Source organism: Anolis sagrei, chromosome 9 (genome assembly GCF_037176765.1).
Source record: "Anolis sagrei isolate rAnoSag1 chromosome 9, rAnoSag1.mat, whole genome shotgun sequence".
NCBI classification, from domain to species: Eukaryota; Metazoa; Chordata; class Lepidosauria; order Squamata; family Dactyloidae; genus Anolis; species Anolis sagrei.
In genome coordinates, this window is record NC_090029.1 from 29746460 (window position 1) to 29771512 (window position 25053).

Genomic DNA, 25053 nt, shown 5'->3' on the forward strand with positions numbered 1-25053 from the left:
GCCTTGGCTGGTAGGTCTACTCAGGACCCAAGAAGCAGTTTGGAGCCGGGAGTAGAGCCCACGCCAGCAAAGTTTAGAAAGTAGATTGCCCAAGGAGGGGTTAAAAAGGGTTTTCCTCTTAAAGAAAATAAACAGTTCACGAAGCCAGTTGTGGACAAGATTAAGACAGCCACCAGTTGATTCAAACCCTTGAAGGATTGGTTTTACTTGTTGAAGATCTGAGAAGTATTTGATTGTTTTGTTGAAGATTTAAGCAATAATAAAGACCTTGTTAAACTTTTCAAGTGTCTAAAGACTTTGTATAGGAAAATCCTTAGGGCCTCTCAGCTGAGGCACCCCGGCTTCCCGCTGGGCACAAACAGCACGTCCTATTCAAAAGCCAGCACGTGACAGCACAGTGCTCTATGCAGTCATGCCGGCCACATGACCTTGGAGGTGTCTACGGACAACGCCAGCTCTTCAGCTTAGAAATGGAGATGAGCACCAACCCCCAGAGTCAGACATGACTGGACTTAATGTCAGGTGAAAACTTTTACCTTTACCTACATTGCCACATAATCCAGTTCAAAGCAGATAAATAAGATTTTATATGGCCTGTGAAACTTCACAACCTCAACATCTTAAGGAAAGAAATAGTAAACATTTTCTTATGCAAACAAATTAATTCAGAATGAAGCTTTCAATGGGATATGAAAGTTCCCCTGACTAATGCTAGTACTGTACATTCCTCTCTGGGTTTTGTTTTGGTTTTTTTTCTTTCTTCTAATAATATTCTTGAACATCTGATGACCGGCATAAAACCATCCCTTCCCTCGCCACATGATCATTTTGAAACAAAGCCCAGGCTGAATGAATTTGCCCGATTTGGGACTTTTTTGCATATATAAATATAATGTTAGTTTGTGGGATTAACATAACTCAAAAACCACTGGACGAATTGACACCAAATTTGGACACAATACAACTATCAGGCCAATGAGTGACCATCACTCATAGAAAAACTGAAAAACACAGCAGAAGAGATTTAAATGAAAAAAATAAAAATACATTACAGTGCATGTGCAAAACCACATTTATTTATTTATTATTTATTTATTTGCAGCATTTATATTCCTCCCTTCTCACCCCACAGGGGACTCAGGGCGGATCACAATGCACATATACATGGCAAACATTCAATGCCATAGACACACAACATATATAGACAGAGACACAGAGATTTAACATTCCAGCTTCATGAGAGTATGCTTTTTGAATTCTGGCCACCGGGGGAGCTGTTGCTCACCATCCACTTGTGACACCGATGCAGCACTTCCTCATTCTTTGCACACTGTTGGAGAGTTTTTTATGGTATCGTAAATTAGTTAAATTAGCCTCCCTGTATAAGCGGTACCTAAATTTCCTACTTGACAGACGCAACTGTCTTTCGGACAGCAAAGGTCAACAACAAGCTAGACAAATGGCTGGAAGCTCACTCCGACCCGGGCTGGCTTCGAACTCATGACCTCTCAGTCAGTAGTGATTTTAATGCAGCTGACTCCCAACTAGCTGCGTCGTAACCCGGTCCAATATATATATACACAAACACACATATATACACATACACACACACACACACACAAAACACATGTACACAAGACTGGGTCACAGCAATGCATGGTGGCAGGGGACGGCATACACACACACACACACACACACCTATATCTTGTGTTCCCCTTTTACCACTTTCTGAATGGCAGGCTTGTCTTTAAACTCCCAAAAGATGGATTTCACCCAAAACCATGCCAAAAGGAAACCAGAGAGAGATGGATCCCAACATTCTGAGGCCAAAAAGGAAAAAAGTGACGCATACTCCCTTTGTATTCTTTTTCTCCAAGACTTTGGCTCAATCATTGTAAGGTGGATCTAATAATAGCCATCCTGGAGACCTTCCGCACTGCACAATAAGGGCATTCTGATTCTACTGCTGCCAATGGGTAGTCTTTTTATGTTTTATGTTGTATATTTGCATTGTTGTAATTGCTGGGCTTGGCCTCATGTAAACCGCCCTGAGTCTCCTTGGGTAGATGGTGGTGGGGTAACCCATGACCACTGGGACCACCTGTACTGGTTTATGCCAGAGCCTTTGCAGTTCGATTTTGAGGTCTTGATAGCGGCTGAGTTTTTCCTGTTGTTTTTCCTCAATGCGACTATCACCTGGTATAGCAACATCAATAATCCAGACCTTTTTCTTTTCCACAATCATGATGTCTTGTGTATTGTGTTCCAAAACTTTGTCAGCCTGGATTCGAAAGTCCCACAGTATTTTTGCATGTTCATTTTCCACGACCTTTGCGAGTTTATGATCCCACCAATTCTTTGCTGCTGGCAAGTGGTACTTGTGACATAAGTTCCAGTGAATCATCTGGGCCACAGAATTGTGTCTTTGTTTGTAGTCCGTCTGTGCGATTTTCCTGCAACAGCTGAGGATATGGTCCATAGTTTCATCAGCTTCCTTGCACAGTCTGCATTTTGGGTCATTCGCTGATTTTTCGTTCCTGGCCTTGATTGCATTGGTTCTGATGGCTTGCTCCTGGGCTGCAAGAATCAGGCCTTCTTCTGTCTCCTTCTTCAGGTTCCATTCATGAGCCATCACCAGGTCTTCTCCTTGGCAACTTTTCCTTCAATCTTCTCAAGGAACTGCCCTTGTAAGGCTTTGTTGTGCCAGCTGTCAGCTCTGGTTTGGAGTATAGTTTTCTTGTACTGACTCTTTGTCTGCTGTGCTTTGAGAAGTTTCCGATTATTGACATCAATTAAAGCAGGTTCTTGGCTTTCCTTGACAAATTCTGCCAGGGCGTGTTTTTCTTCTTCAACTTCTTCAACAAAATATAGCAACCAGCATTAAAAAAAAAACAACTCTAAAATAATAATAATAATAATAATAATTAATATTATTATTATTTGAAATGAAACAAGATGAGTCCACAGCAGGCAAGGTCACTCTGCTGGTTGTTGTATTGGATCACACGTCGGACATTCCCAAGTGTGATGTATTGGTGAATAATGCATGCAGATCCCAGTAAGGTGGCCTTCTGCAGCTGGCAGATGGTAATTTTTTCAGCGCTGATTGTGTTTAAGTGCAGGCCAAGGTCTTTAGGCACTGCTCCCAGTGTGCCGATCACCACTGGGGCCACCTTGACTGGCTTATGCCAGAGTCCTTGCAGTTTGATCTTTACAGCCTATTATTATTATTATTATTATTATTATTATTATTTGAAATGAAACAAGATGAGTCCACAGCAGGCAAGGTCACTCTGCTGGTTGTTGTATTGGATCACACGTCAGACATTCCCAAGTGTGATGTATTGGTGAATAATGCATGCAGATCCCAGTAAGGTGGCCTTCTGCAGCTGGCAGATGGTAATTTTTTCAGCACTGATTGTGTTTAAGTGCAGGCCAAGGTCTTTAGGCACTGCTCCCAGTGTGCCGATCACCACTGGGGCCACCTTGACTGGCTTATGCCAGAGTCCTTGAAGTTTGATCTTTACAGCCTATTATTATTATTATTATTATTATTATTATTATTTGAAACACAACAAGATGAGTCCACAGCAGACAAGATCACTCTGCTAACTGTTGTATCGGATCACACGTCGGACACTTCTCAAATTATTACTATTATTATTATGATTATTACTATTATTATCATAATCTTTTGAGATGGTTGAACAGAAGCTCTTACTGCCTCTTACAGGGAAAACCAGCTGATCCCTAACCCATCTAAAACACAGACATGTGCTTTTCACCTTAAGAACAGACAAGCATCCCGAGCTCTGAGGATTACCTGGGAAGGAAAGAATCCCACTGGAGCATTGCAGCGCACCCAAATACCTGGGAGTCACTTTGGACCGTGCTCTGACCTACAAGAAGCACTGCCTGAACATCAAGCAAAAAGTGGGTGCTAGAAACAATATCATGCGAAAGCTGACTGGCATAACCTGGGGGTCACAACCAGACACAGTGAAGACATCTGCCCTTGCGTTATGCTACTCTGCTGCTGAGTATGCATGCCCAATGTGGAACACATCTCACCACACTAAAACAGTGGATGTGGCTCTTAATGAGACATGCCGCATTATCACGGGGTGCCTGCGCCCTACACCACTGGAGAAATTATACTTCTTAGCCGGTATTGCACCACCTGACATTTGCCAGGAAGTAGCAGCCAATAGTGAAAGGACCAAGGCAGAGACATCTCCAGCTCATCCCCTGTTTGGGTATCAGCCACCACGTCAACGACTTAAATCAAGAAATAGTTTTCTTAGATCTACAGAGAGACACTCGCTGGAACACCTCAGCAAGTGAGAGTTCAAAAGTGGCAGGCTCAAACCCAGCACCTCAATCCGTGGGTGATACCAGATGAGAGACTCCCCCCTGGGCACACAGAAGACTGGGCGACTTGGAAGGCGTTGAACAGACTGCGCTCTGGCACCACGAGATGCAGAGCCAACCTCAAGAAATGGGGCCACAAAGTGGAATCCTTGACATGCGAGTGTGGAGAGGAGCAAACCACTGACCACCTGCTGCAATGCAACCTGAGCCCAGCCACATGATGCACAAGGGAGGACCTTCTTGCGGCAACACCAGAGGCACTCCAAGTGGCCAGATATTGGTCAAAGGACATTTAATCAACGACCAAGCTTGCAAACTTTGTGGGTTTTTAAAAAAAATCTGTTTGTTTGTTTTGTTCTGTTAGAAATGTAATACAATGTTCTGGTTGCGGATAACACGATCAATAAATAAATAAAATAAAATAAAATAAAATAAAAATCTTGGAGAAGTTGCTTCCTCTCACAGGGACAGGGAGTGAAGATGCTGGTAGCCAGATTTTGTTCATTTCCATGGTTTCCTCCTTTCTGTTCAAATTGTCCACATGCTTGTGGATTTCAGTGGCTTCTCTGTGTAGTCTGAACAAAATATTGCAACCAGCAATTTTTTTTAAAGTCTAAAATCAGGACAGTAATTAAAGAACAACACTCTGAAATCAAACAAGAATACACCAAGGACAGCTAACACCTCCCAACAAAGGATTTCCCCCCGGCTGGAATCAGCCAGGCTTTGAAGCTGCGAGGCCATTCAATGCTAACAACTTGCACTGCCCTGGCTGGATGCAATTGGAGCCTGGCAGGGACAAAGTCTTTCCCCTTCTCTGCCAGACTTGAGTTGGGAGCTGAAAGAAGCAGCAACTGGGAGGGACTTTGGGCTCCGATTGGCCTCTTCTTCCTCCTCCTTCTCCTCCTCCTCTCCTCCTCCTTCTCTTTTTCCTCCTCCTCTTTTCTTCCAGGCGGCAATCCCTCAAAAGCCACGATCCGCCCGTGGGAGGCTGCTGCTCCTGCTGCCTCTTTGCCTGCTTTCTTTCTCTCTCTCTCTCTCTCCTTCTCTCTGCTCTTCTCTCCTCTCGTTCTCCTCTTCCGCGGGTGTGGAGGGAGCCCTGGCGCCGCGGATCCGGATCCTCGCCCTTCGGACACCGCCATGGATTCGGATTCCGGGGAACTCAGCGACGGGGACCTGGTCCCTCCAGCAGGTAAGGAGCCAAAAAGGAAGGGAGGGATGGAGAGAAGGCATAGAATCCCAGACTTGGAAGAGACCTCCTGGGCCATCCAGTCCAACCCCATTCTGCCAAGAAGCAGGAAAATTGCATTCAAAGCACCCCCGACAGATGGCCATCCAGCCTCTGTTTCAAAGCCTCCAAAGAAGGAGCCTCCACCACACTCCGGGGAAGAGAGTTCCACTGCTGAACGGCTCTCACAGTCAGGAGGTTCTTCCTCATGTTCAGATAGAACCTCCTCTCTTGTAGTTTGAAGCCATTGCTCCACATCCTAGTTTCCAGGACAGCAGAAAACAATCCCTCCTCCCTATGATTTTCCCTCACATATTTATACACGGCCCTCACCATGTCTCCTCACAGCCTTCTCTTCTTCAGGCTAAACATCCCCAGCTCTTTAAGCCGCTCCTCATAGGGCTTGTTATCCAGACCCTTGATCATTGTAGTCAACCTCCTCTAGACACATTCCAGCTTGTCAACTCTTATGTATTATACATGGCTATCCTGTCTCTTTCAACTTTCTCTTCTTCAGGCTAAACATGCCCAGCTCTTTAAGCCGCTCCTCATAGGGCTTGTTCTCCAGACCCTTGATCATTTTAGTCGCCCCCTCTGGACACATTCCAACTGGTCAACTCTCACGTATTTATACGTGGCTATCATGTCTCCTCTCAGCCTTCTCTTCTTCACTAAACACTCCCAGCTCTTTAAGCCGCTCCTCATAGGGCTTGTTATCCAGATCCTTGATCATTTTAGTCACCCTCCTTTGGACACATTCCAGCTTGTCAACTCTCACATACTTATACATGGCTATCCTGTCTCTTCTCAACTTTCTCTTCTTCAGGCTAAACATGCCCAGCTCTTTAAGCCACTCCTCATAGGGCTTGTTCTCCAGACCCTTGATCATTTTAGTCGCCCTTCTCTGGACACATTCCAGCTTGGCAACTCACATACTTTATACATGGCTATCATGTCTCTTCTCAACTTTCTCTTCTTCAGGCTAAACATCGCCAGCTCTTTAAGCCGCTCCTCATAGAGCTTGTTCTCCAGACCCTTGATCATTTGAGTCGCCTTCCTCTGGACACATTCTAGCTTGTCAACTCTCACATATTTATACATGGCTATCATGTCTCTTCTCAGCTTTCTCTTCTTCAGACTAAACATGTCCACCTCTTTGAGCCACTCCTCGCAGGGCTTGTTCTCCAGACCCTTGATCATTTTAGTCGCCTTCCTCTGGACACATTCCAGCTTGTCAACTCTCACATATTTGTATATTGCCCTCATCATGTCTCCTCTCAGCCTTCTCTTCTTCAGGCTAAACATGACAGGTCTTCAAGCCGCTCCTCATAGGGCTTGTTCTCCAGACCCTTGATCATTTTAGTCACCCTCCTCTGGACACGTTCCAGCTTGTCAACATCTCCCTTCAATTGTCCAGAATTGAATACAATATTCCAGGTGTGGTCTGACCAAGGCGGAAGAGAGCATGGGGAGCATGACTTCCCGGGATCTAGACACTATAGAGGCCAAAATCCCATTGGCTTTTGTTTTTGTCGCCCCATCCCATTGTTGGCTCATGTTTAACTTGTCCACGAGGACTCCGAGATCTTTTCCACACGTACTGCTCTCGAGCCAGGCCTCGTCCCCCATTCTGTCTCTTTGCATTTCCTTTTTTCTGCCTAAGTGGAGTCTCTTGCATTGGTCCTTGCTTGGGTTTTGGAATCCGCATCTAATTCAATAGCATTGCACTCAAGCAGTTTGAACTGACTCCTACCTGTACCTACCTGTGGCTCAAGGCTATAGGTAGAATCCAGAATCTGCTTGGTCTTTGCCTTCTCTGCTTATGCTTATGCGCCTATCTTCAGCATAGGGAAAACTTCAGCCCTCCGGGTGTTTTGGACTTCAACTCCCACAATTCCTAACAGCCTAGGCTGTTAGGAATTGTGGGAGTTGAAGTCCAAAACACCTGGAGGGCTGAAGTTTGCCCTATGCCTAATATAGGCTATGGATATTGGGACTTGTAGTCTTATTTGGTCTTTAGTTTCTCTGCCATTCTGTGAATTTCAAGGAATGTGTTAATAGAATGTATGCAGTTTGGCCTCTCTTGATGGCTCAAGGCTATATGGGATATTGGGATTTGTAGTCTTCCTTGGTCTTTAGCTTCTCTGCTATTCTGAGAATTTCAAGGGATGAGTCAATAGAATTGATGAAGTTTAGCCCCAGTTAAACCCTGGCTTGAAGCTGTGGGATTCTGGGATTTGTAGTTTTACTTGATGCTTCTGTGAACTGCCATGGCTCAAGGCTATGAGATACTGGGATTTGTAGTCTTCCCAGTATCTCATAGCCTTGAGCTATGAGATAATTGTAGTCTTCTCTGTCTTCATTAATTGTAGTCTTCTCTGTCATTCTGTGAATTTCAAGGAGAGCGTCAATAGAATGGATTCAGTTTAGCCTCAATTGAACTCTGGCTCAAGGCTGTGGGATTCTGGGATTTGTAGTTTTACTTGATGCTTCTGTGAACTGCCATGGCTCAAAGCTATGAGATATTGGGATTTGTAGTCTGACTTGGACTCTTAACCTTCTCTGCCATTCTGTGAATTTCAAGGAGCGTGTCAATAGAATGGTTGCAGTTTGGCCCCACTTGAACTGCCATGGGTCAAGGCTATAGGGGATATTGGGATTTGTAGTCTTCCTTGGTCTTTAGCTTCTCTGCCATTCTGTGAATTTCAAGTAGTGCGTCAATAGAATGGATGCAGTTTGGCCCCAGTTGAACTCTGGCTCGAGGGTGTGGGATTCTGTAATTTGTAGTTTTGGTTGATTCTTCTGGGAACTGCCATGGCTCGAGGCTATGAGATATTGGGATTTGTAGTCTGACTTGGTCTCTCAACCTTCTCTGCCATTCTGTGAGGAGTGTGTTAATAGAATGAATGCACTTCGGCACTACTTCAACTTCCATGGCTCAGAACTATGGGATGCTGGGATTTGTAGTTTATTTGGACCTTCTGTACAGCACTATGAATCACTAGGGTGTAGGATGGATACACTTTTGCATTACTTCAACTTCCATGGCTCAAGGGTATGGGATGCTGGGATTTGTAGTTTTACCTTGTCCTTCTATAGAGCTCTATGACTCGCACAGGGTGTTTTGGACTTCAATTCCCACAATTCTTAACAGCCACTATTCCTCAACTTCCATGACTCAGCCACAAGGCTATGGGGATGTTAGGATTTGTAGTTTTGCATGGCCCTTCTGTTCAACTCTATGAATTACTAGGGGTGCTTCTGTATTGTAGGATGAATGCAGTTTGGTACTCTTTGAACTATGGTACTCTAAGGCTATGGGATGCTAGGATTTGTAGTTTTACTTGATCCTTATGTGCAACTCTATGAATTGTTAGCAGTGTATCTGTACTGTAGGATGAGTTCACTTTGGCACTAATTCAACTGCCCTGAATCAAGGCTATGGGATTTTGAGATTTGTAGTTTTACCTGGTCCTTCTATGCAACTCTATGAATCACTAGGGATGCATCTATATTGTAGGATGGATGCAATTTGGCACTACTTGAACTGCCCTGGCTCAAGGCTATGGGATTTTGAGATTTGTAGTTTTACTTGGCCCTTCTGCTCAACTCTATGAATTGCTAGTGGTGCATCTATATTGTAGGATGGATGCAGTTCGGCAGTACTTGAACTGCCATGGCTCAAGGCTATATGGGATATTGGGATTAGTAGTTTTACCTGGTCCTTCTGTGCAACTCTGCGAATCACTAGCAGTACATCAGTATTTTAGGATTGATGTTCTTTGGCACTTTTTGAAATGCCCTGGCTCAAGGCTATGGGATCCTGTGATTTATAGTTTCGCATGGCCCTTCTGTGCAGCTCTATGAATCGCTAGGGGTGCATCTATATTTGTAGAATGACGGCACTTTGGCACTACTTGAATTGTCTTGGCTCAGTGCTATGGGATCCTGGGATTTGTAGTTTTAGTTGGCTTTTCTGTACAGCTCTATGAATCACTAGGAAAGCATCAATATTGTAGGATCAATGCAGTTCAGCACTACTTGAACTGCCATGGCTCAAGGCTACAGGATCCTGGGATTTGTAGTTTTACTTGGTCCTTCTGTACAGCTCTATGAATCACTAGGAATGCATTGATATTGTAGGATGAATTCAGTTTGGCCCTACTTGAACTTCCATGGCTCAAGGCTATGAGATCCTGGGATTTGTAGTTTTACTTGATCCTTCTGTACAGCTCTATGAATTGCTAGGGGTGCATCTATATTGTAGGATGGGTGCAGTTTGGCACTACTTGAACTGCCATTGCTCAAGGCTATGGGATCGTGGGATTTGTAGTTTTTCTTGATACTTTTGTGCAATTCTATGAATTATTAGGGCTGCATCGATATTGTAGGATGGATGCAGTTCGGCAGTACTTGAATTGTCTTGGCTCAGTGCTATGGGATCCTGGGATTGGTAGTATTATTTGGCTCTTTTGGACAGCTCTATGAATCACTAAGAATGCATTGATATTGTGGGATGAATGCACTTTGGCACTACTTGAACTTCCATGGCTCAAGGCTATGGGATCCTGGGATTTGTAGTTTTAGTTGGCTTTTCTGTACAGCTCTATGAATCACTAGGAAAGCATCAATATTGTAGGATCAATGCAGTTCAGCACTACTTGAACTGCCATGGCTCAAGGCTACAGGATCCTGGGATTTGTAGTTTTACTTGGTCCTTCTGTACAGCTCTATGAATCACTAGGAATGCATTGATATTGTAGGATGAATTCAGTTTGGCCCTACTTGAACTTCCATGGCTCAAGGCTATGAGATCCTGGGATTTGTAGTTTTACTTGATCCTTCTGTACAGCTCTATGAATTGCTAGGGGTGCATCTATATTGTAGGATGGGTGCAGTTTGACACTACTTGAACTGCCATTGCTCAAGGCTATGGGATCGTGGGATTTGTAGTTTTTCTTGATACTTTTGTGCAATTCTATGAATTATTAGGGCTGCATCGATATTGTAGGATGGATGCAGTTCGGCAGTACTTGAATTGTCTTGGCTCAGTGCTATGGGATCCTGGGATTGGTAGTATTATTTGGCTCTTTTGGACAGCTCTATGAATCACTAAGAATGCATTGATATTGTGGGATGAATGCACTTTGGCACTACTTGAACTTCCATGGCTCAAGGCTATGAGATCCTGGGATTTGTAGTTTTACTTTATCCTTCTGTACAGCTCTATGAATTGCTAGGGGAGAATCAGTATTGTAGGATGGATGCAGTTTGGCACTACTTGAACTGCCATGGCTCAAGGCTACAGGATCCTGGGATTTGTAGTTTTACTTGGTCCTTCTGTACAGCTCTATGAATCACTAGGAATGCATTGATATTGTAGGATGAATTCAGTTTGGCACTACTTGAACTTCCATGGCTCAAGGCTGAGATCCTGGGATTTGTAGTTTTACTTGATCCTTCTGTACAGCTCTATGAATTGCTAGGGGAGCATCAATATTGTAGGATGAATGCAGTTTGACACTACTTCAACTGCCATTGCTCAAGGCTATGGGATCCCGGGATTTGTAGTTTTTCTTGATACTTCTGTGTAATTCTATGAATTGTTAGGGGTGCTTCTATATTGTAGGATGGATGCAGTTCAGCAGTACTTCAATTGCCTTGGCTCAGTGCTATGGGATTGCGGGATTTGTAGTATTACTTGGCTCTTTTGGACAGCTCTATGAATCACTAAGAATGCATTGATGTTGTAGGATGAGTGCAGTTTGGCACTACTTGAACTGCCATTGCTCAAGGCTATGGGATCCTGGGATTTGTAGTTTTACTTGACTCTTCTGAATTGCTAGCAGTGCATCTATATAGTAGACTATTTTTTTTAATTTTTCCGCTTACCATAAACAAAAATATACAGACAAATAGACAGTAATAATTATGCAAAAATTCCTGTAATACTTAACTAAAATAAGTTTAACCACAATACAAACTTGATTAAATAATAAATTTGGTAAAATGGGATTAAATTGCAAGATGTAGGATGAATGTAGTTCGGCACTACTTGAACTGCCATGGCTCAAGGCGACTGGGAAACTGTAGTTTTATGAGGTTTTTGCTACCAATGTATACTGTAGAATAAATGGAATTTATTTATTGCTCAGTTCTATGGTATGGTGCAATGGGTTAAACCCTTGTGCCGGCGGGACTGCTGACCAATAGGCCGCTGGTTCGAATCCGGGGAGTTGTTTTTTTGTTTTTTTTATGTCAGGAGCGACTTGAGAAACTGCTGACACGAAAAGGTGAGTCCCCAGTTGGCGCAATGGGTTAAATCCTTGTGCTGGCAGGACTGAAGACCAACAGGTTGGAGGTTCAAATACGGGGAAGCACAGATAAGCTCCCTCTGTCAGCTCCAGCTCCCCATGCAGGGACATGAGAGAAGCCTCCCACAGGATGGTAAAACATCCGGGCGTCCCCTGGGCAACGACCTTGCAGACGGCCAATTCTCTCACACCTGATGTGAAGGGGAGTGGGGTAAACTCCCATCTGTCAGCTCTAGCTTCTCATGTGGGGACATGAGAGAAGCCTCCCGCAGGGTGGGAAAACATCTGGGCGTCCCCTGGGCAACATCCTTGCAGACGGCCAATTCTCTCACACCAGAAGTGAAGGGTAGTGGGGTAAACTCCCATCTGTCAGCTCTAGCTTCTCATGCGTGGACATGAGAGAAGCCTCCCGCAGGATGATAAAACATCTGGGCATCCCCTGGGCAACGTCCTTGCAGACATCCAGTTCTCTCACACCAGAAGTGAAGGGGAGGGGGGTAAACTCCCATCTGTCAGCTCTAGCTTCTCGTGTGGGGACATGAGAGAAGCCTCCCGCAGGATGGTAAAACATCTGGGCATCCCCTGGGCAACATCCTTGCAGACGGCCAATTCTCTCACACCAGAAAGCGACTTGCAGTTTCTCAAGTCGCTCCTGATACGAAAAAAATGCTATGGTTTCCTGGAAGTTGTAGTTTGATGAAGCACCAGCACTCTTTGTTAAGCTACAACTCTTATAATTCCACCGCATTGAGCAAGGGCAGTATCAAACCGCCTTCATTCTACACCATAGATGGCACCTTTAAATACATACACATTCACAAACCACACTCTGCCTCTTTCCTACTTAAGAGGAGGAATATTGTCTTCAATGGTTGGGAATCGAGGTTGTGCACTCAGTACATGCTCAGAAGCTCACTGCTCTTGCAGGTACAAAGTGGTCTGCTTTTGCACCATTATGAGAAATGGTGTGTCTGCAGACATGCTCAAAATACACTGGCGACGCTTTCTTTTTCTTAGTGTGGGCGTGCGATTAATGCACACATGCATGCGCAGAAATAAAGACACAACCGAGTACCACGTGTATTCTATCTAGTTGTCTCAAAGACACATTATTTCAAGGAACAAGTCTAGCTCCCCCTTTCCCAAAAAAATGGATTAAAATTCCTTTTGATTGTTGCCTATGGCAACTTCCATCAGTATGGATCCTTCCTTCTGCTTTGTATGGATCATATTGACAGATGCGTGATGGTTATAGTGCCATGTACGGCATATCCACACTGTCAAATTAATGCAGGCTGATGCCACTCAATGAGAGACCATCAAGGAATATACCAGGCAGTGTATGCCTGCTGTTAGCTTGTTTTAGAGGAGAGCAAAACACTCCCAAGTTTCCCTTGATATATATATATATATATATATATATATATATATATATATATATCTTATGAAATGCATGGCGTCAGACACAACTTGAGAGGTGACACACACAACATACAAACAACCTGTCCTGCTTTGGTCTTGCAAACTCATAGCTTCCTTGACGGCATAATTCCAAATGTAAAGTGTCTACTTGCTTTTCTGCTTTAACAAAAAATGTTCATTTTTTCCAGTAAGTTGTGTTGTCTCAGGATGTCTCCAAAGTGCAACTGGGTGAGCGTAATCAGGTGTGACCCTGTTTAGTTTCCAAGATCAGACAGGAAACTGGCGCCTTTGGGGGCATTTAGGTGCCTCGTATCCTAGCATCAGTCAGTGGCGCAGCGGTTTAAACCACTGAGCTGCTGAACTTGCTGACGAAAAGGTTGGCGGTTCAAATAGCCAGAGCGGTACATATTGATCTACTCACGTTTGAATGTTTTTGAACTGCTAGGTTTGCAGAAGCTGGGGCTAACAGCGGGAGCTCACTCTAGCTCCCTGGATTTGAGCTTCCAACTCTAAGATTCTATTATTCTAAGTCCAAAACTAATGATTCTAAGTCAAGTGGCGCAGTGGGTTAAACCGCTGAGCTGCTGAACTTGCTGACCAAAAGGTTGGCGGTTCAAATCGCCAGAGCAGTGCCTATTGATCTACTGACATTTGCATGTTTTCGAAATGCTAGGTTGGCAGAAGCTGGGGCTAGCAGCAGCAGCTCACCCTCACTCCCTGGATTTGAGCTTCCAACTCTAAGATTCTATTATTCTAAGTCCAAAACTAATGATTCTAAGTCAAGTGGCGCAGTGGGTTAAACCGCTGAGCTGCTGAACTTGCTGACCAAAACGTTGGTGGTTCAAATCGCCTATTGATCTACTCACATTTGCATGTTTCCGAACTGCTAGGTTGGCAGAACCTGGGGCTAACAGCGGGAGCTCACCCTCGCTCTCTGGATTTGAGCTTCCAACTCTAAGATTCTATTATTCTAAGTCCAAAACTAATGATTCTAAGTCCAGTGGCGCAGTGGGTTAAACCGCTGAGCTGCAGAACTTGCTGGCCAAAAGGTTGGCGGTTCAAATCTGGGGAGGGGCATGAGCTCTCACTGTTAGCCCCAGCTTCTGCCAACCTAGCAGTTTGAAAACATGCAAATGTGAGTCGATCAATAGGTACCGCTTCAGCGGGAAGGTAACGACACTCTATGCAGTCATGCCGGCCACATGAACTTGGAGGTGAATCAATGGATTGTTGTGAGTTTTCCAGGCTGTAGAGCCATGTTCCAGAAGCATTCTCTCCTGACATTTCACCCACATCTATTGCAGGCATCCTCAGAGATTGAGGGTATGAGGACAGTTAATATATGAGTACATCTCCACTAAGCAGTGAGGTTCTCCCAGTGAGAGATGACTTGGTCAAAGAAGAAGAAGAGAAGGAGGAGGAGGAGGAGGAGGAGGAGGAGGAAGAAGAAGTATAGTATTATATATATATATATATATATATATATATATATATATATATATATATATATGCTGCTACTACTACTACTACTACTACTAATAATAATAATAAGTGGTGATCGACACACTGAGTGCAGTGCCTAAAGACCTTGGCCTGCACTTAAACATAATTGGCAAACATAAAAGGCAAAGGCTTTTCCTTTCGTTTCTGGCTCTGGAGGCAGTGCTCATCTCCATTTCCAAGCCGAAGAGCCTGCATTGTCCATATACACTTCCTGGTCATGTGGCCAGCATGACTACATGAAATGTCTTTTTGCCTTTTCATGGAGAGGCAGAACCTATTGACCAACTCACATTGGCGGGGATGAGGGACAGGGCCTTCTCAGTGGTGGCCCTTCAGCTATGGAACGCCATCCCTAGAGATATCAGATCAGCCACCACCCTCCGTTCGAAAAAACGTTAAAACCTAGCTTTTTGAGCAAGCTTTCCCAAATGCAGTGTAGCAGACAAACTTTGATCTTCAGAACGACTGGACAAAGCGATTGTATAATGATTTTACTAATGAGATGTTATGGATTTATATCTTTACTAGCCGTCCCCTGCCACGTGTTGCTGTGGCCCACAGGGGGTTCTGTATGGGAGGTTTGACCCAAATCTATCGTTGGTGGGGTTCAGAATGCTCTGTGATAGTAGGTGAACTATAAATCCCAGCAACTACAACTCCCAAATGTCAAGATTCTATTTTCCCGAAAACTCCACCAGTGTTCACATTTGGGCACATTGAGTATTCGTGTAGAGTTTGGTCCAGATCCATCATTGTTTGAGTCCACAGTGATCTCTGGATGTAGGTGAACTACAACTACAAAACCAAAGGACACTACCCACCAAACCCTTCCAGTGTTTTCTGTTGGTCATGGGAGAACTGTGTGCCAAGTTTGGTTCAATTCCATCGTTGGTGGGGTTCAGAATGCTCTTTGATTGTAGGTGAAATATAAATCCCAGCAACTACAACTCCCAAATGGCAAAATCAATTTTTTTTTGAGTGAAGGACATACATTGGGTTGTTAGGTGTCTTGTGTCCAAATTTGGTGTCAATTTGTCCAGCAGTTTTTGAGTTCTGTTAATCCCACAAACGAACATTACATTTTTATTTATATAGATTGGTCTTATTTTATTTGTTATTTATGCTAAATGTTTTAATTGTTCTTTAATTGTTTTGTAGGCATCAAATTGTGCCATTTATAAACCGCCCTGAGTCGCCTTCGGGCTGAGAAAGGCGGTATATAAATATGGTTAATGTTGATCGAAAGGTCGCAGGTTCGATTCCGGGGAGCTGCGTGAGCTTCCGCTGTCAGCCCTAGCTTCTGCCAACCTAGCAGTTCGAAAACATGCAAATGTGAATAGATCAATAGGTACCACTCCGGCGGGAAGGTAACAGCACTCCATGCAGTCATGCCGGCCACATGACCTTGGAGGTGTCTACGGACAACACCGGCTCTTCGGCTTAGAAATGGAGATGAGCACCACACCCCAGAGTCAGACATGACTGGACTTAATGTCAGGGGACTACCTTTACCTTAAATACATAAATAAATTTACATGTTTTTGAACTGATAGGTTGGCAGGAGCTAACAGCGGGAGCTCACCCTGTTCCATGGGTTTGGACTTCCGACCTTTAGGTCAGCAGTTCAGCAGCACAAAGGTTTAATGCATTGCGCCACCGCAGCCTCGTGGGGTTGTTGTGAGCATAAAGTGGAGAGAATGAGAGTTTGTTGGGAGAGAGTCAGAAACAGGCGGAACAGACACCTTCCTAATAAATCAATGTTGACGGCTTTAGAGAGCTCTCCAGGGGAGCAGGTCCAAGCCTTTCCGATCACCTCCTTTGTTTCCAGTTGCAAAAACAATGACTCATATGGATCTCTTCACTACATGGAGATCTGACCCGGGAGGAAAAAACATTTCCACCCAGTTTGTGAACCTTATCATCTTTTTCATTTCCATCTGTGGAAAACAGCTGTTTTATATCTGTGAAATGGCACAAATTGTGGCACGGAAGCCCATGCCTGTTTTTCAGATGTTTTGGAGCAAAAATCCATTCCAAATTAGCAAAGGACAGAATGCCACCCATGTTAAATGGATTTAGATCCGTGTTTTTCAAGCTTCCTAATGTCGTGACCTCTTCATACAGTTCCTCATGTTGTGGTGACCCCCAAACATAAGACTATTTTCGTTGCGACTTCATAACTTGTCATTTTGCTACTGTTATTAATCGTCATGTAAGTATCTGATATGCAGGGTGTATTTTCATCCATTGGACTAAATTTGGCACAAATACCCAATACGCTCCAATTTGAATACTGGTGTAGTTGGACGTGGGATTGATTTTGTCATTTGGGAGTTGTAGTTGCTGGGATTTATAGTTCACCTACAATCAAAGAGCATTCAGAACTCCACCAACGATAGAATTGGGCCAAACTTCCCACACAGAATCCTGATGCTGAACAGAAAATATTGTGTTTCCTGATGGTCTTTGGCGACCTCTGACACCCCCTCACGACCCCCTCAGGGGTCCCAACCCCCAGGTTGAGAAACACTGATATAATCCATATCCTCATATCCTCCACCAATGATGGAATTGAACCAAACTTGGCACACAGAACTCCCATGACCAAGAGAAAATACTGGTAGGGTTTGGTGGGCATTGACCTTCAGTTTTGGAGTTGTAGTTCAACCACAACCAGAGAGCATTGTGGGCTCAAACAATGATGGATCTGGATCAAACGGCACAGATACGCAACATGCCCAAATGTGAACACTGGTGGTGTTTGGGGAAAATAGACCTTGGCATTTGGGAGTTGTAGTTGCTGGGATTTATAGTTCACTTTTTTTAGTGTTGTTCAGGACCAAGTATAACCTCCCACCAAAGGATTCCCCCAGGCAGGAAGCGGCCAGGCTTTGAATCTGCAATGCCATTTAATGCTAATCAAGGTGGCCAATTGCATCGTTCATACTTCAAGCCTCAAGCAGACAAGAGTTCTTTCTCCCACTCTGGACATTATTCCACAGATATATAAACCCCACTTTCCTAGTTTCCAACAAACCTTACAGAGACTGTAAGCCTCTGAGACTGGCCACTTTGATTAGCATTTAATGGCCTTGCAGCTTCAAAGCCTGGCTGGTTGCTGTCTGGGGAATCCTTTGTTGGGAGGTGTTAGCTGGCCCTGATGGATTCTTGTCTGAATTTCCCCTGTTTTTTTTTTAGTGTTGCTTTTTATTTATCAATAGCCAGATTTTGTTCACACTTGCCTCAAGCAGACAATATTTTTCTCCCATCCTGGCTGCTTTCTGCCTGGGGAATCCTTTGTTGGGAGGGCCAGCTAACACCTCCCAACATAGTATCCCCTCAGGCAGCAAGCAGCCAAGGTTTGAGCTGGGGGACTCCTGCTTGGACCCCTGGCCATTGACCTGTGGGGTCCCGCAAGGTTCTATTCTGTCCCCCATGCTATTTAACATCTGCATGAAACCGCTGGGAGAGGTCATCTGGAATTTTGGAGTACAGTGCCATCTCTACGCAGATGACACCCAACTCCACTACTCTTTTCCATCTGACTCCAAGGAAGCACCAAGGATACTGAGCCAGTGCCTGGCTGCTGTGGCAACCTGGATGAGGAAGAACAAGCTGAGGATCAATCCTGACAAGACAGAGGTCCTCCAGGTCAGTCGTTCGGCTGACCGGGATATTGGGTGGCAACCTGTGCTGGACGGGGTTGCACTCCCCCTGAAATCACAGGTCCGCAGTTTGGGGCTCCTCCTAGACTCCTAGATGCGCAGGTGTCGGCGGTGGCCGGGAGGGCCTTCGTGCAATTAAAACTTGTGCACGAACTGTGACCTTACCTCGTGAAGTCTGACTTGACCATGGTGGTCCATGCCTTAGTTACCTCTAGATTGGACTACTGTGATGCTCTCTACGTGGGACTACCCTTGAAGACAGCCCGGAAATTACAACTTGTCCAACGTTCAGCAGCCAGACTAATAACTGGGGCAACTTACAGGGAGCGGTCAACCCCCCTGTTTAAGGAGCTCCACTGGCTGCCATTTATTTTCCGGTCCCAATTCAAGGTGCAGGTTATCACCTATAAAGCCCTAAATGGTTTGGAACCCGCCTACCTTCGTGACCGCCATCTCGGGCCCTCCGTTCTTCTGGGGAGGTCCTTCTTTCGCCCCCACCAGTCTCCCAGACTCGTCTGGTGAGTGCAAGGGAGAGAGCTTTTTCCTCTGTGGCTCCCCGACTCTGGAACTCACTTCCTGGAGAGATTAGGAAAGCCCCTACTCTAGAAACCTTTAAAAAGGACCTCAAAACCTGGCTCTTCCGCTGCGCATTTGATGAATAGATTTACATCCTCATACTACTGCTTAGTTTTAATGGTTTCTGTTATTGGATATTGTATATTCCCCTCTATAGGAAAGCTTTGCTTCACGACCTCCACCAAAACGAGCTCTCCTCCGCAAATAATCTGTCCTTGTATTGTCAAAGGCTTTCATGGCTGGAATCACTCAGTTCTTGTGGGTTTTTTTGGGCTATATGGCCATGTTCTAGAGGCATTTCTCCTGACCTTTCGCCTGCATCTATGGCAAGCATCCTCAGAGGTGAGGTCTGCTGGAACTGGGAAAAAGGGGGTTTATATATCTGTGGAATGACCAGAAGAGCTGCAAGACCAAGAACAAGCCGCGAGAGTCAAGATGAAGATCCACCCAGAGGAAAAGTGTTCCTGCCATACATCAAGGGAACCACTGACCGCATAGGGAAGCTGATGAGGAAACACAACATACAAACAATCTACAAACCCACCAAGAAAATCCAACAAATGCTACACTCAGCAAAGGACAAGAGGGATCCTCTCACCTCTGCAGGAGTCTACCGTATACCATGCAGCTGTGGACAAGTCTACAGAGGGACCACCAAACGCAGCAGCATTGCCCAAACACGAATCAAGGAACATGAAAGGCACTGCAGACTACTTCAACCAGAGAAATCAGCCATAGCAGAGCACCTGAGGAACCAACCTGGACACAGCATATGATTTGAGAACAAAGAAATGCTGGACCACACCAACAACCACCATGTCAGACTACACAGAGAAGCCATTGAAATCCACAAACATGTGGACAATTTCAACAGAAAGGAAGAAACCATGAAAATGAACAAAATCTGGCTACCAGTATTAAAAAATTCTAAAATTGCAACAGCAAAAACAGCAGAGAGAAAAACAGGCAGGGACATCTAATCACCTTTCAAGAAGAGTTTGCTCCAGGCACAGTCAGCCCATTGTATGCTAATCAAGGTGGCCAGTTGAAAGATTCACACTTAGCCCAACTTACAGAAGCCCTTTGTCCCACCCTGGTCATTCCACAGATATATAAACCCCTTTTTTCCCAGCTCCAGCAGACCTCACCTCTGAGGATGCTTGCCATAGATGCAGGCAAAACGTCAGGAGAAATGCCTCTAGAACATGGCCATATAGCCCGAAAAAACCCACAAGAACTGAATCTGTCCTTGTTTATCTCGCCTGAGTTTTTAATCTGTTTCTACCCAGCTTTCTTTTATCCATTACATGTAGCTCACCCATGTTATTGTGATTGTGCTTATTGTAATTTTATATTGCTATGTTGTCTTTGTTTTATATAATTGCATTATTATTGTTTATTATTTGCGTTTTTGGTTTTGTTTTATTTCATGTAATTGTTGTTTTGGGCTTGGCCTCATGTAAGCCGCACCGAGTCCCCATAGAGGTGATGGAGAGGGGTGCAAATAAAGTTTATTATTTATTATATTATTTGAAGCTACAAGGCCATTCAATGTTAATCAAGTGAGGTTTATATATCTGTGGATGCCTGCCATAGATGTGGGCAAAACGTCAGGAGAGAATGTTTCTGGAACATGGCCATACAGGCTGGAAAACTCACAGCAACCAAGCGATTCTGGCCATGAAAGCCTTCGACAACACATTGTTTCATGTGTTGTTTGGTTCAGATCTTCTTATGCATTGCTTTAACCGCCCCCCCCCCCCCCCAGAAAAACAACAACCCTGTTTTACTAACAGCTCATTATTTGTTTGGAGCCCTGGAATACGCTTTCTCGGAGTGCCCTGTTCCTACCCCGCACTCTTTCCGCCCACTTCCCTGCCGAGCGCCGTTTGGTACGCAGGTTTCCGTGGGTGTTCAGTACTTATGCTGTCACTCACGACTTGTAGGCAAAGCCTTTCCAAGGCAAAGCCCCACCGCTGCCTTCGGAGGGGGATGGATTTGTAGCACAGCCAAGAGCCAGACTGGGAATGGGTTTCCCTGAGGCTGGGGGCATTGCCCTGTGGGGTCAGCCGAGGGATATTAGCCGAATGCCAGCTGGAGGGATATGGAGATAATACACCCAGATCCCTGACACAACATCTCTCGTAATTATGTCTCTTTGGAGGATTTGGCAAGCACTGTTTCTGGCTCCGGGCCACAATCCCAGAGGGGTGGGTGGCAGATGTCAATCAGTGCACAGCAGGTATAGGATATATATATATATGTATAACATACACTTATGAAGTGTTATTGATTTGGTGGATCTGATTTAGTTGGAAGTAGCAATCGGATTTAAGCTTACTTTTGCTTGTTTGAATTTATATCCGATCTTTTATCCAGCATACCATCCAAAGCAGTGTATGTACACGTGCTTTCTAGGTTCTTGTTCACTTTTTTTGTCATGTCAGGAGCAACTTGGGAAACTGCAAGTCGCTTCTGGTGTGAGAGAATTGGCCGTCTGCAAGGACGTTGTCCAGGGGACGCCCGGATGATTTGATGTTTTTATCATCCTTCTGGGAGGCTTCTCTCATGTCCCTATAGTGACTCTATGAATGTGATAGGGTTTTCTTAAAGGAGGAGCCCCAGTGGTGCAGTGGGTTAAACCGCTGAGCTGCTGAACGTGCTGAATGAAAGGTTGCTGGTTCGAATCCAATGAGCGGCATGAGCTCCCGCTGTTAGCCCCAGCTTCTGCCAACCTAGTAAAGCTAAAGGTATTCCCCTAACATCAAGTCCAGTCGTGTCCAACTCTGGGGGTTGGTGCTCAGCTCCATTTCTAAGCCAAAGAGCCGGCATTGTCCGTAGACACCTCCATGGTCATGTAGCCGGCATGAATGCATGAAACGCTATTATCTTCCCGCCAGAGCAGTACCTATTGATCTATTCACATTTGTATGTTTTCAAACTACTCAGGCTGTTAGGAATTGTATCAGAATGTGCATATCTGATGCGCAGGATGTATTTTCATTCACTGGACCAAATACCCAATATACCAAATCTGAATACTGGTGGGGTTGCCGGGGATTGATTTTGTCATTTGGGAGTTGTAGTTGCTGGGAATTATAGTTCACCTACAATCAAAGAGAATTCTGGACTCCACCAATAATGAAATTGAACCAAACTTGGCACCCAGAGCTCCCATAATCAACAGAAAATACTGGAAGGGTTTGGTGGGCATTGACCTTGAGTTTTGGAGTTGTAGTTCACCTACATCCAGAGACACTGTGGACTCAAACAATGATGGATCTGGACCAAACTTGGCACGGATACTCCATATGCCCAAATATGAACACAGTGGAGTTTGGGGGAAATAGACCTTGATATTTGGGAGTTGTAGTTACTGGGATTTATGGTTCACCTACAATCAAAGAGCATTCTGAACTCCACCAACAATGGAATTGAACCAAACTTGGCACAAAGAACTCTGATGCCCAACAGAAAATACTGGAAGGGTTTGGTGGGCATTGACCTTGAGTTTGGGAGTTGTAGTTTACCTACATCCAGAGAACACTGTGGACTCAAACAATGATGGATCTGGACCAAACTTGGCACAAATATTCAATATGCCCAAATGTGAAAACTTTGGGATTTTGGGGAAAATAAACCTTGACATTTGCTGAGATTTATAGTTCACCTACAATCAAAGAGCATTCTGAATCCCACCAACGATAGAATTGGGCCACACTTCCCACACAGAATCCCCATGACCAATAGAAAATAGTGTGTTTTCTGATGGTCTTTGGCAAACCCTTTGACTCCCCCTGGCAACCCCAGGGGTGTTGACCCCCAAGTTGAGAAACACTGATCTATGAACACATAAATCATGTTTTGCAATGTTGTAATCCACCTCAAGCCGTGAGGAGAGGTGGGTATGAAATACTATTATTATTATTATTATTATTATTATTATTATTATTATTATTAGCACATGGCTGTGCATCTGGAGTTATTTGAAGCTGACTATGCTTTGAAATTTGCTGGGAAGGTACATCTGGAAGGGACATCGAAGAGACTCTTCTCATTGGCTGCTTCTAGACTCTGGAAATCCCAAAGAATTTGGACTGGGACCCTCCTCAGTCTCTTTCTACAGTCAGGTGAATGAATACCTTGTTCTTTCAACATGCAATTGAGGACTGATTGTACAAGACTTTCTCCACCTAAACAACAGCAATTATAATTGCTTCCTTAAAGCAGGAAAGACAAGGCAGCACTTCCCATCTGCCACAGTTTCCTCCATCTGCCTAATGCAAGGGCCAGAGATCGAACTGGAGACGTTCTACATGCAACTGAACTGCAAGCCTTCTCTGTTAAGGCTGTTTCCAGCAAAGACCGAGAGCTAACCACAGCAGAAGCCTCCTGAAACTGCTACGGCGGGTGTGCTTAGGACAAGGGAACAAGCACAAGTTTTGCATAACAATGTATTTATTGCCATATGATATTGTATGAGCAGGGGGTTGGGTGTTAGACATATTTGGGCAGACAAATGTCAGTGTGGTGGAGGAAGCAAAGCACTGAAGTTATGGTCCTTTGCCATCAACTCCACTGGACCAGCCACATTGTCCGAATGCCCGACCACCGTCTCCCAAAGCAGTTGCTCTACTCCGAACTCAAGAACGAAAAATGGAATCTTGGAGGACAGGAAAAGAGATTCAAAGATGGGCTCAAAGCCACCCTTAAAAACTGTGGCATAGACACTGAGAACTGGGAAGCCCTGGCCCTTGAGTGCTCCAGCTGGAGGTCAGCTGTGACCAGCAGTGCTGCGGAATTTGAAGAGGCAAGAATGGAGGGTGAAAGAGAGAAACCTGGAAAACTCACAGCAACCCAGTGATTCCAGCCATGAAAGCCTTTGACAATCAATTCTGCTTTGTTGAATGACCAAGTTGCTTGTCAGTTCATAGTGATTTTTGCTTTTTTGGCTTTTTAAGTCTCATCTGCTGTGTTTTTATGAGTGATGGTCACTTGTTGGCCTGAGAAGTGTCTTGTGTCCAAATTTGGTGTCAATTCATCCAGTGGTCTTTGAGTTATGTTAATCCCACAAACGAACATTACATTTTTATTTATTTACTAGCCATCCCCTGCCACGTGTTGCTGTGGCCCACATGGGAGTTCTGTGTGGGAGGTTTGGTCCAATTCTATCATTGGTGGGGTTCAGAATGCTCTGTGATTGTAGATGAACTATAAATCCCAGCAACTACAACTCCCAAATGTCAAGATTATATTTTCCCCAAACTCCACCAGTGTTCACATTTATGTATATTGAGTATTCGTGTAGACTTTGGTCCAGATCAGAGGCGGGCCTAGGTAATTTTCAACGGTAAGCAAACAGTATTTTGGCGCCTTCCTCCCCCCCCCCCAACTAATCATTGATATATATTTTCGTCGTGGGAGTTCTGTGTGCCATATTTGGTTCAATTCCATCACTGGAATCAATGCTCTTTGATTGTAGGTAAACTATACATCCCAGTAACTACACTTGCCGCACTTGCTCCCTTGCCTGGCCCGCTTTGGGTCCGGAGGTGTGCCTGAAGACCCCGGCGTGTGCACCAAAAGTCACCTCTTCTCCAGACTTTCTCCTCAGCCATTGGGACCAAGAGAGAGAGAGAGAGAGAGGTGGAGATGCCCACCTTTCCTGAAGGTAGGTGCAAAAACAAAGGAGGGAGCGGAGGTGGGAGATACCTCCAGCCAGAGGGTCTCTCTCTCTCTCTCTCTCTCTCTCTCTTGGTCCCAATGGCTGAAGAGAAAGTCAGGAGAAGAGGTAACTTTTGGTGCACACGTTGGGGTCTTCAGACACGCCTCCGGACCCGAAGTGGGCCAGGCGCGGCAGTTCCGCCCCTCCCCCCCCCCCCACGGATTGGGGAGAGGAGAGGAGGTGGGTGGAGCTCCGGGGGATCGGGAAAGGGAGCCGGTCATGGGGAAAGGATCAAGCGCAGAGAATGAT

The 25053-nt window shown here is 44.9% G+C and overlaps 1 protein-coding gene across 1 annotated transcript in view; it reads left to right on the plus strand.

Annotated features, from left to right (window-relative positions):
• The first annotated feature begins 5297 nt into the window (after positions 1-5297).
• The window catches only part of TNFAIP8L3 (TNF alpha induced protein 8 like 3), a 69084-nt gene continuing 49328 nt past the window's right edge, over positions 5298-25053 (plus strand). The window contains exon 1 of the mRNA XM_060755276.2: positions 5298-5563. Coding sequence (XP_060611259.1) covers positions 5512-5563 — 52 coding nt within the window. The 5' untranslated portion in view covers positions 5298-5511. The remainder of the gene's footprint in view (positions 5564-25053) is intronic.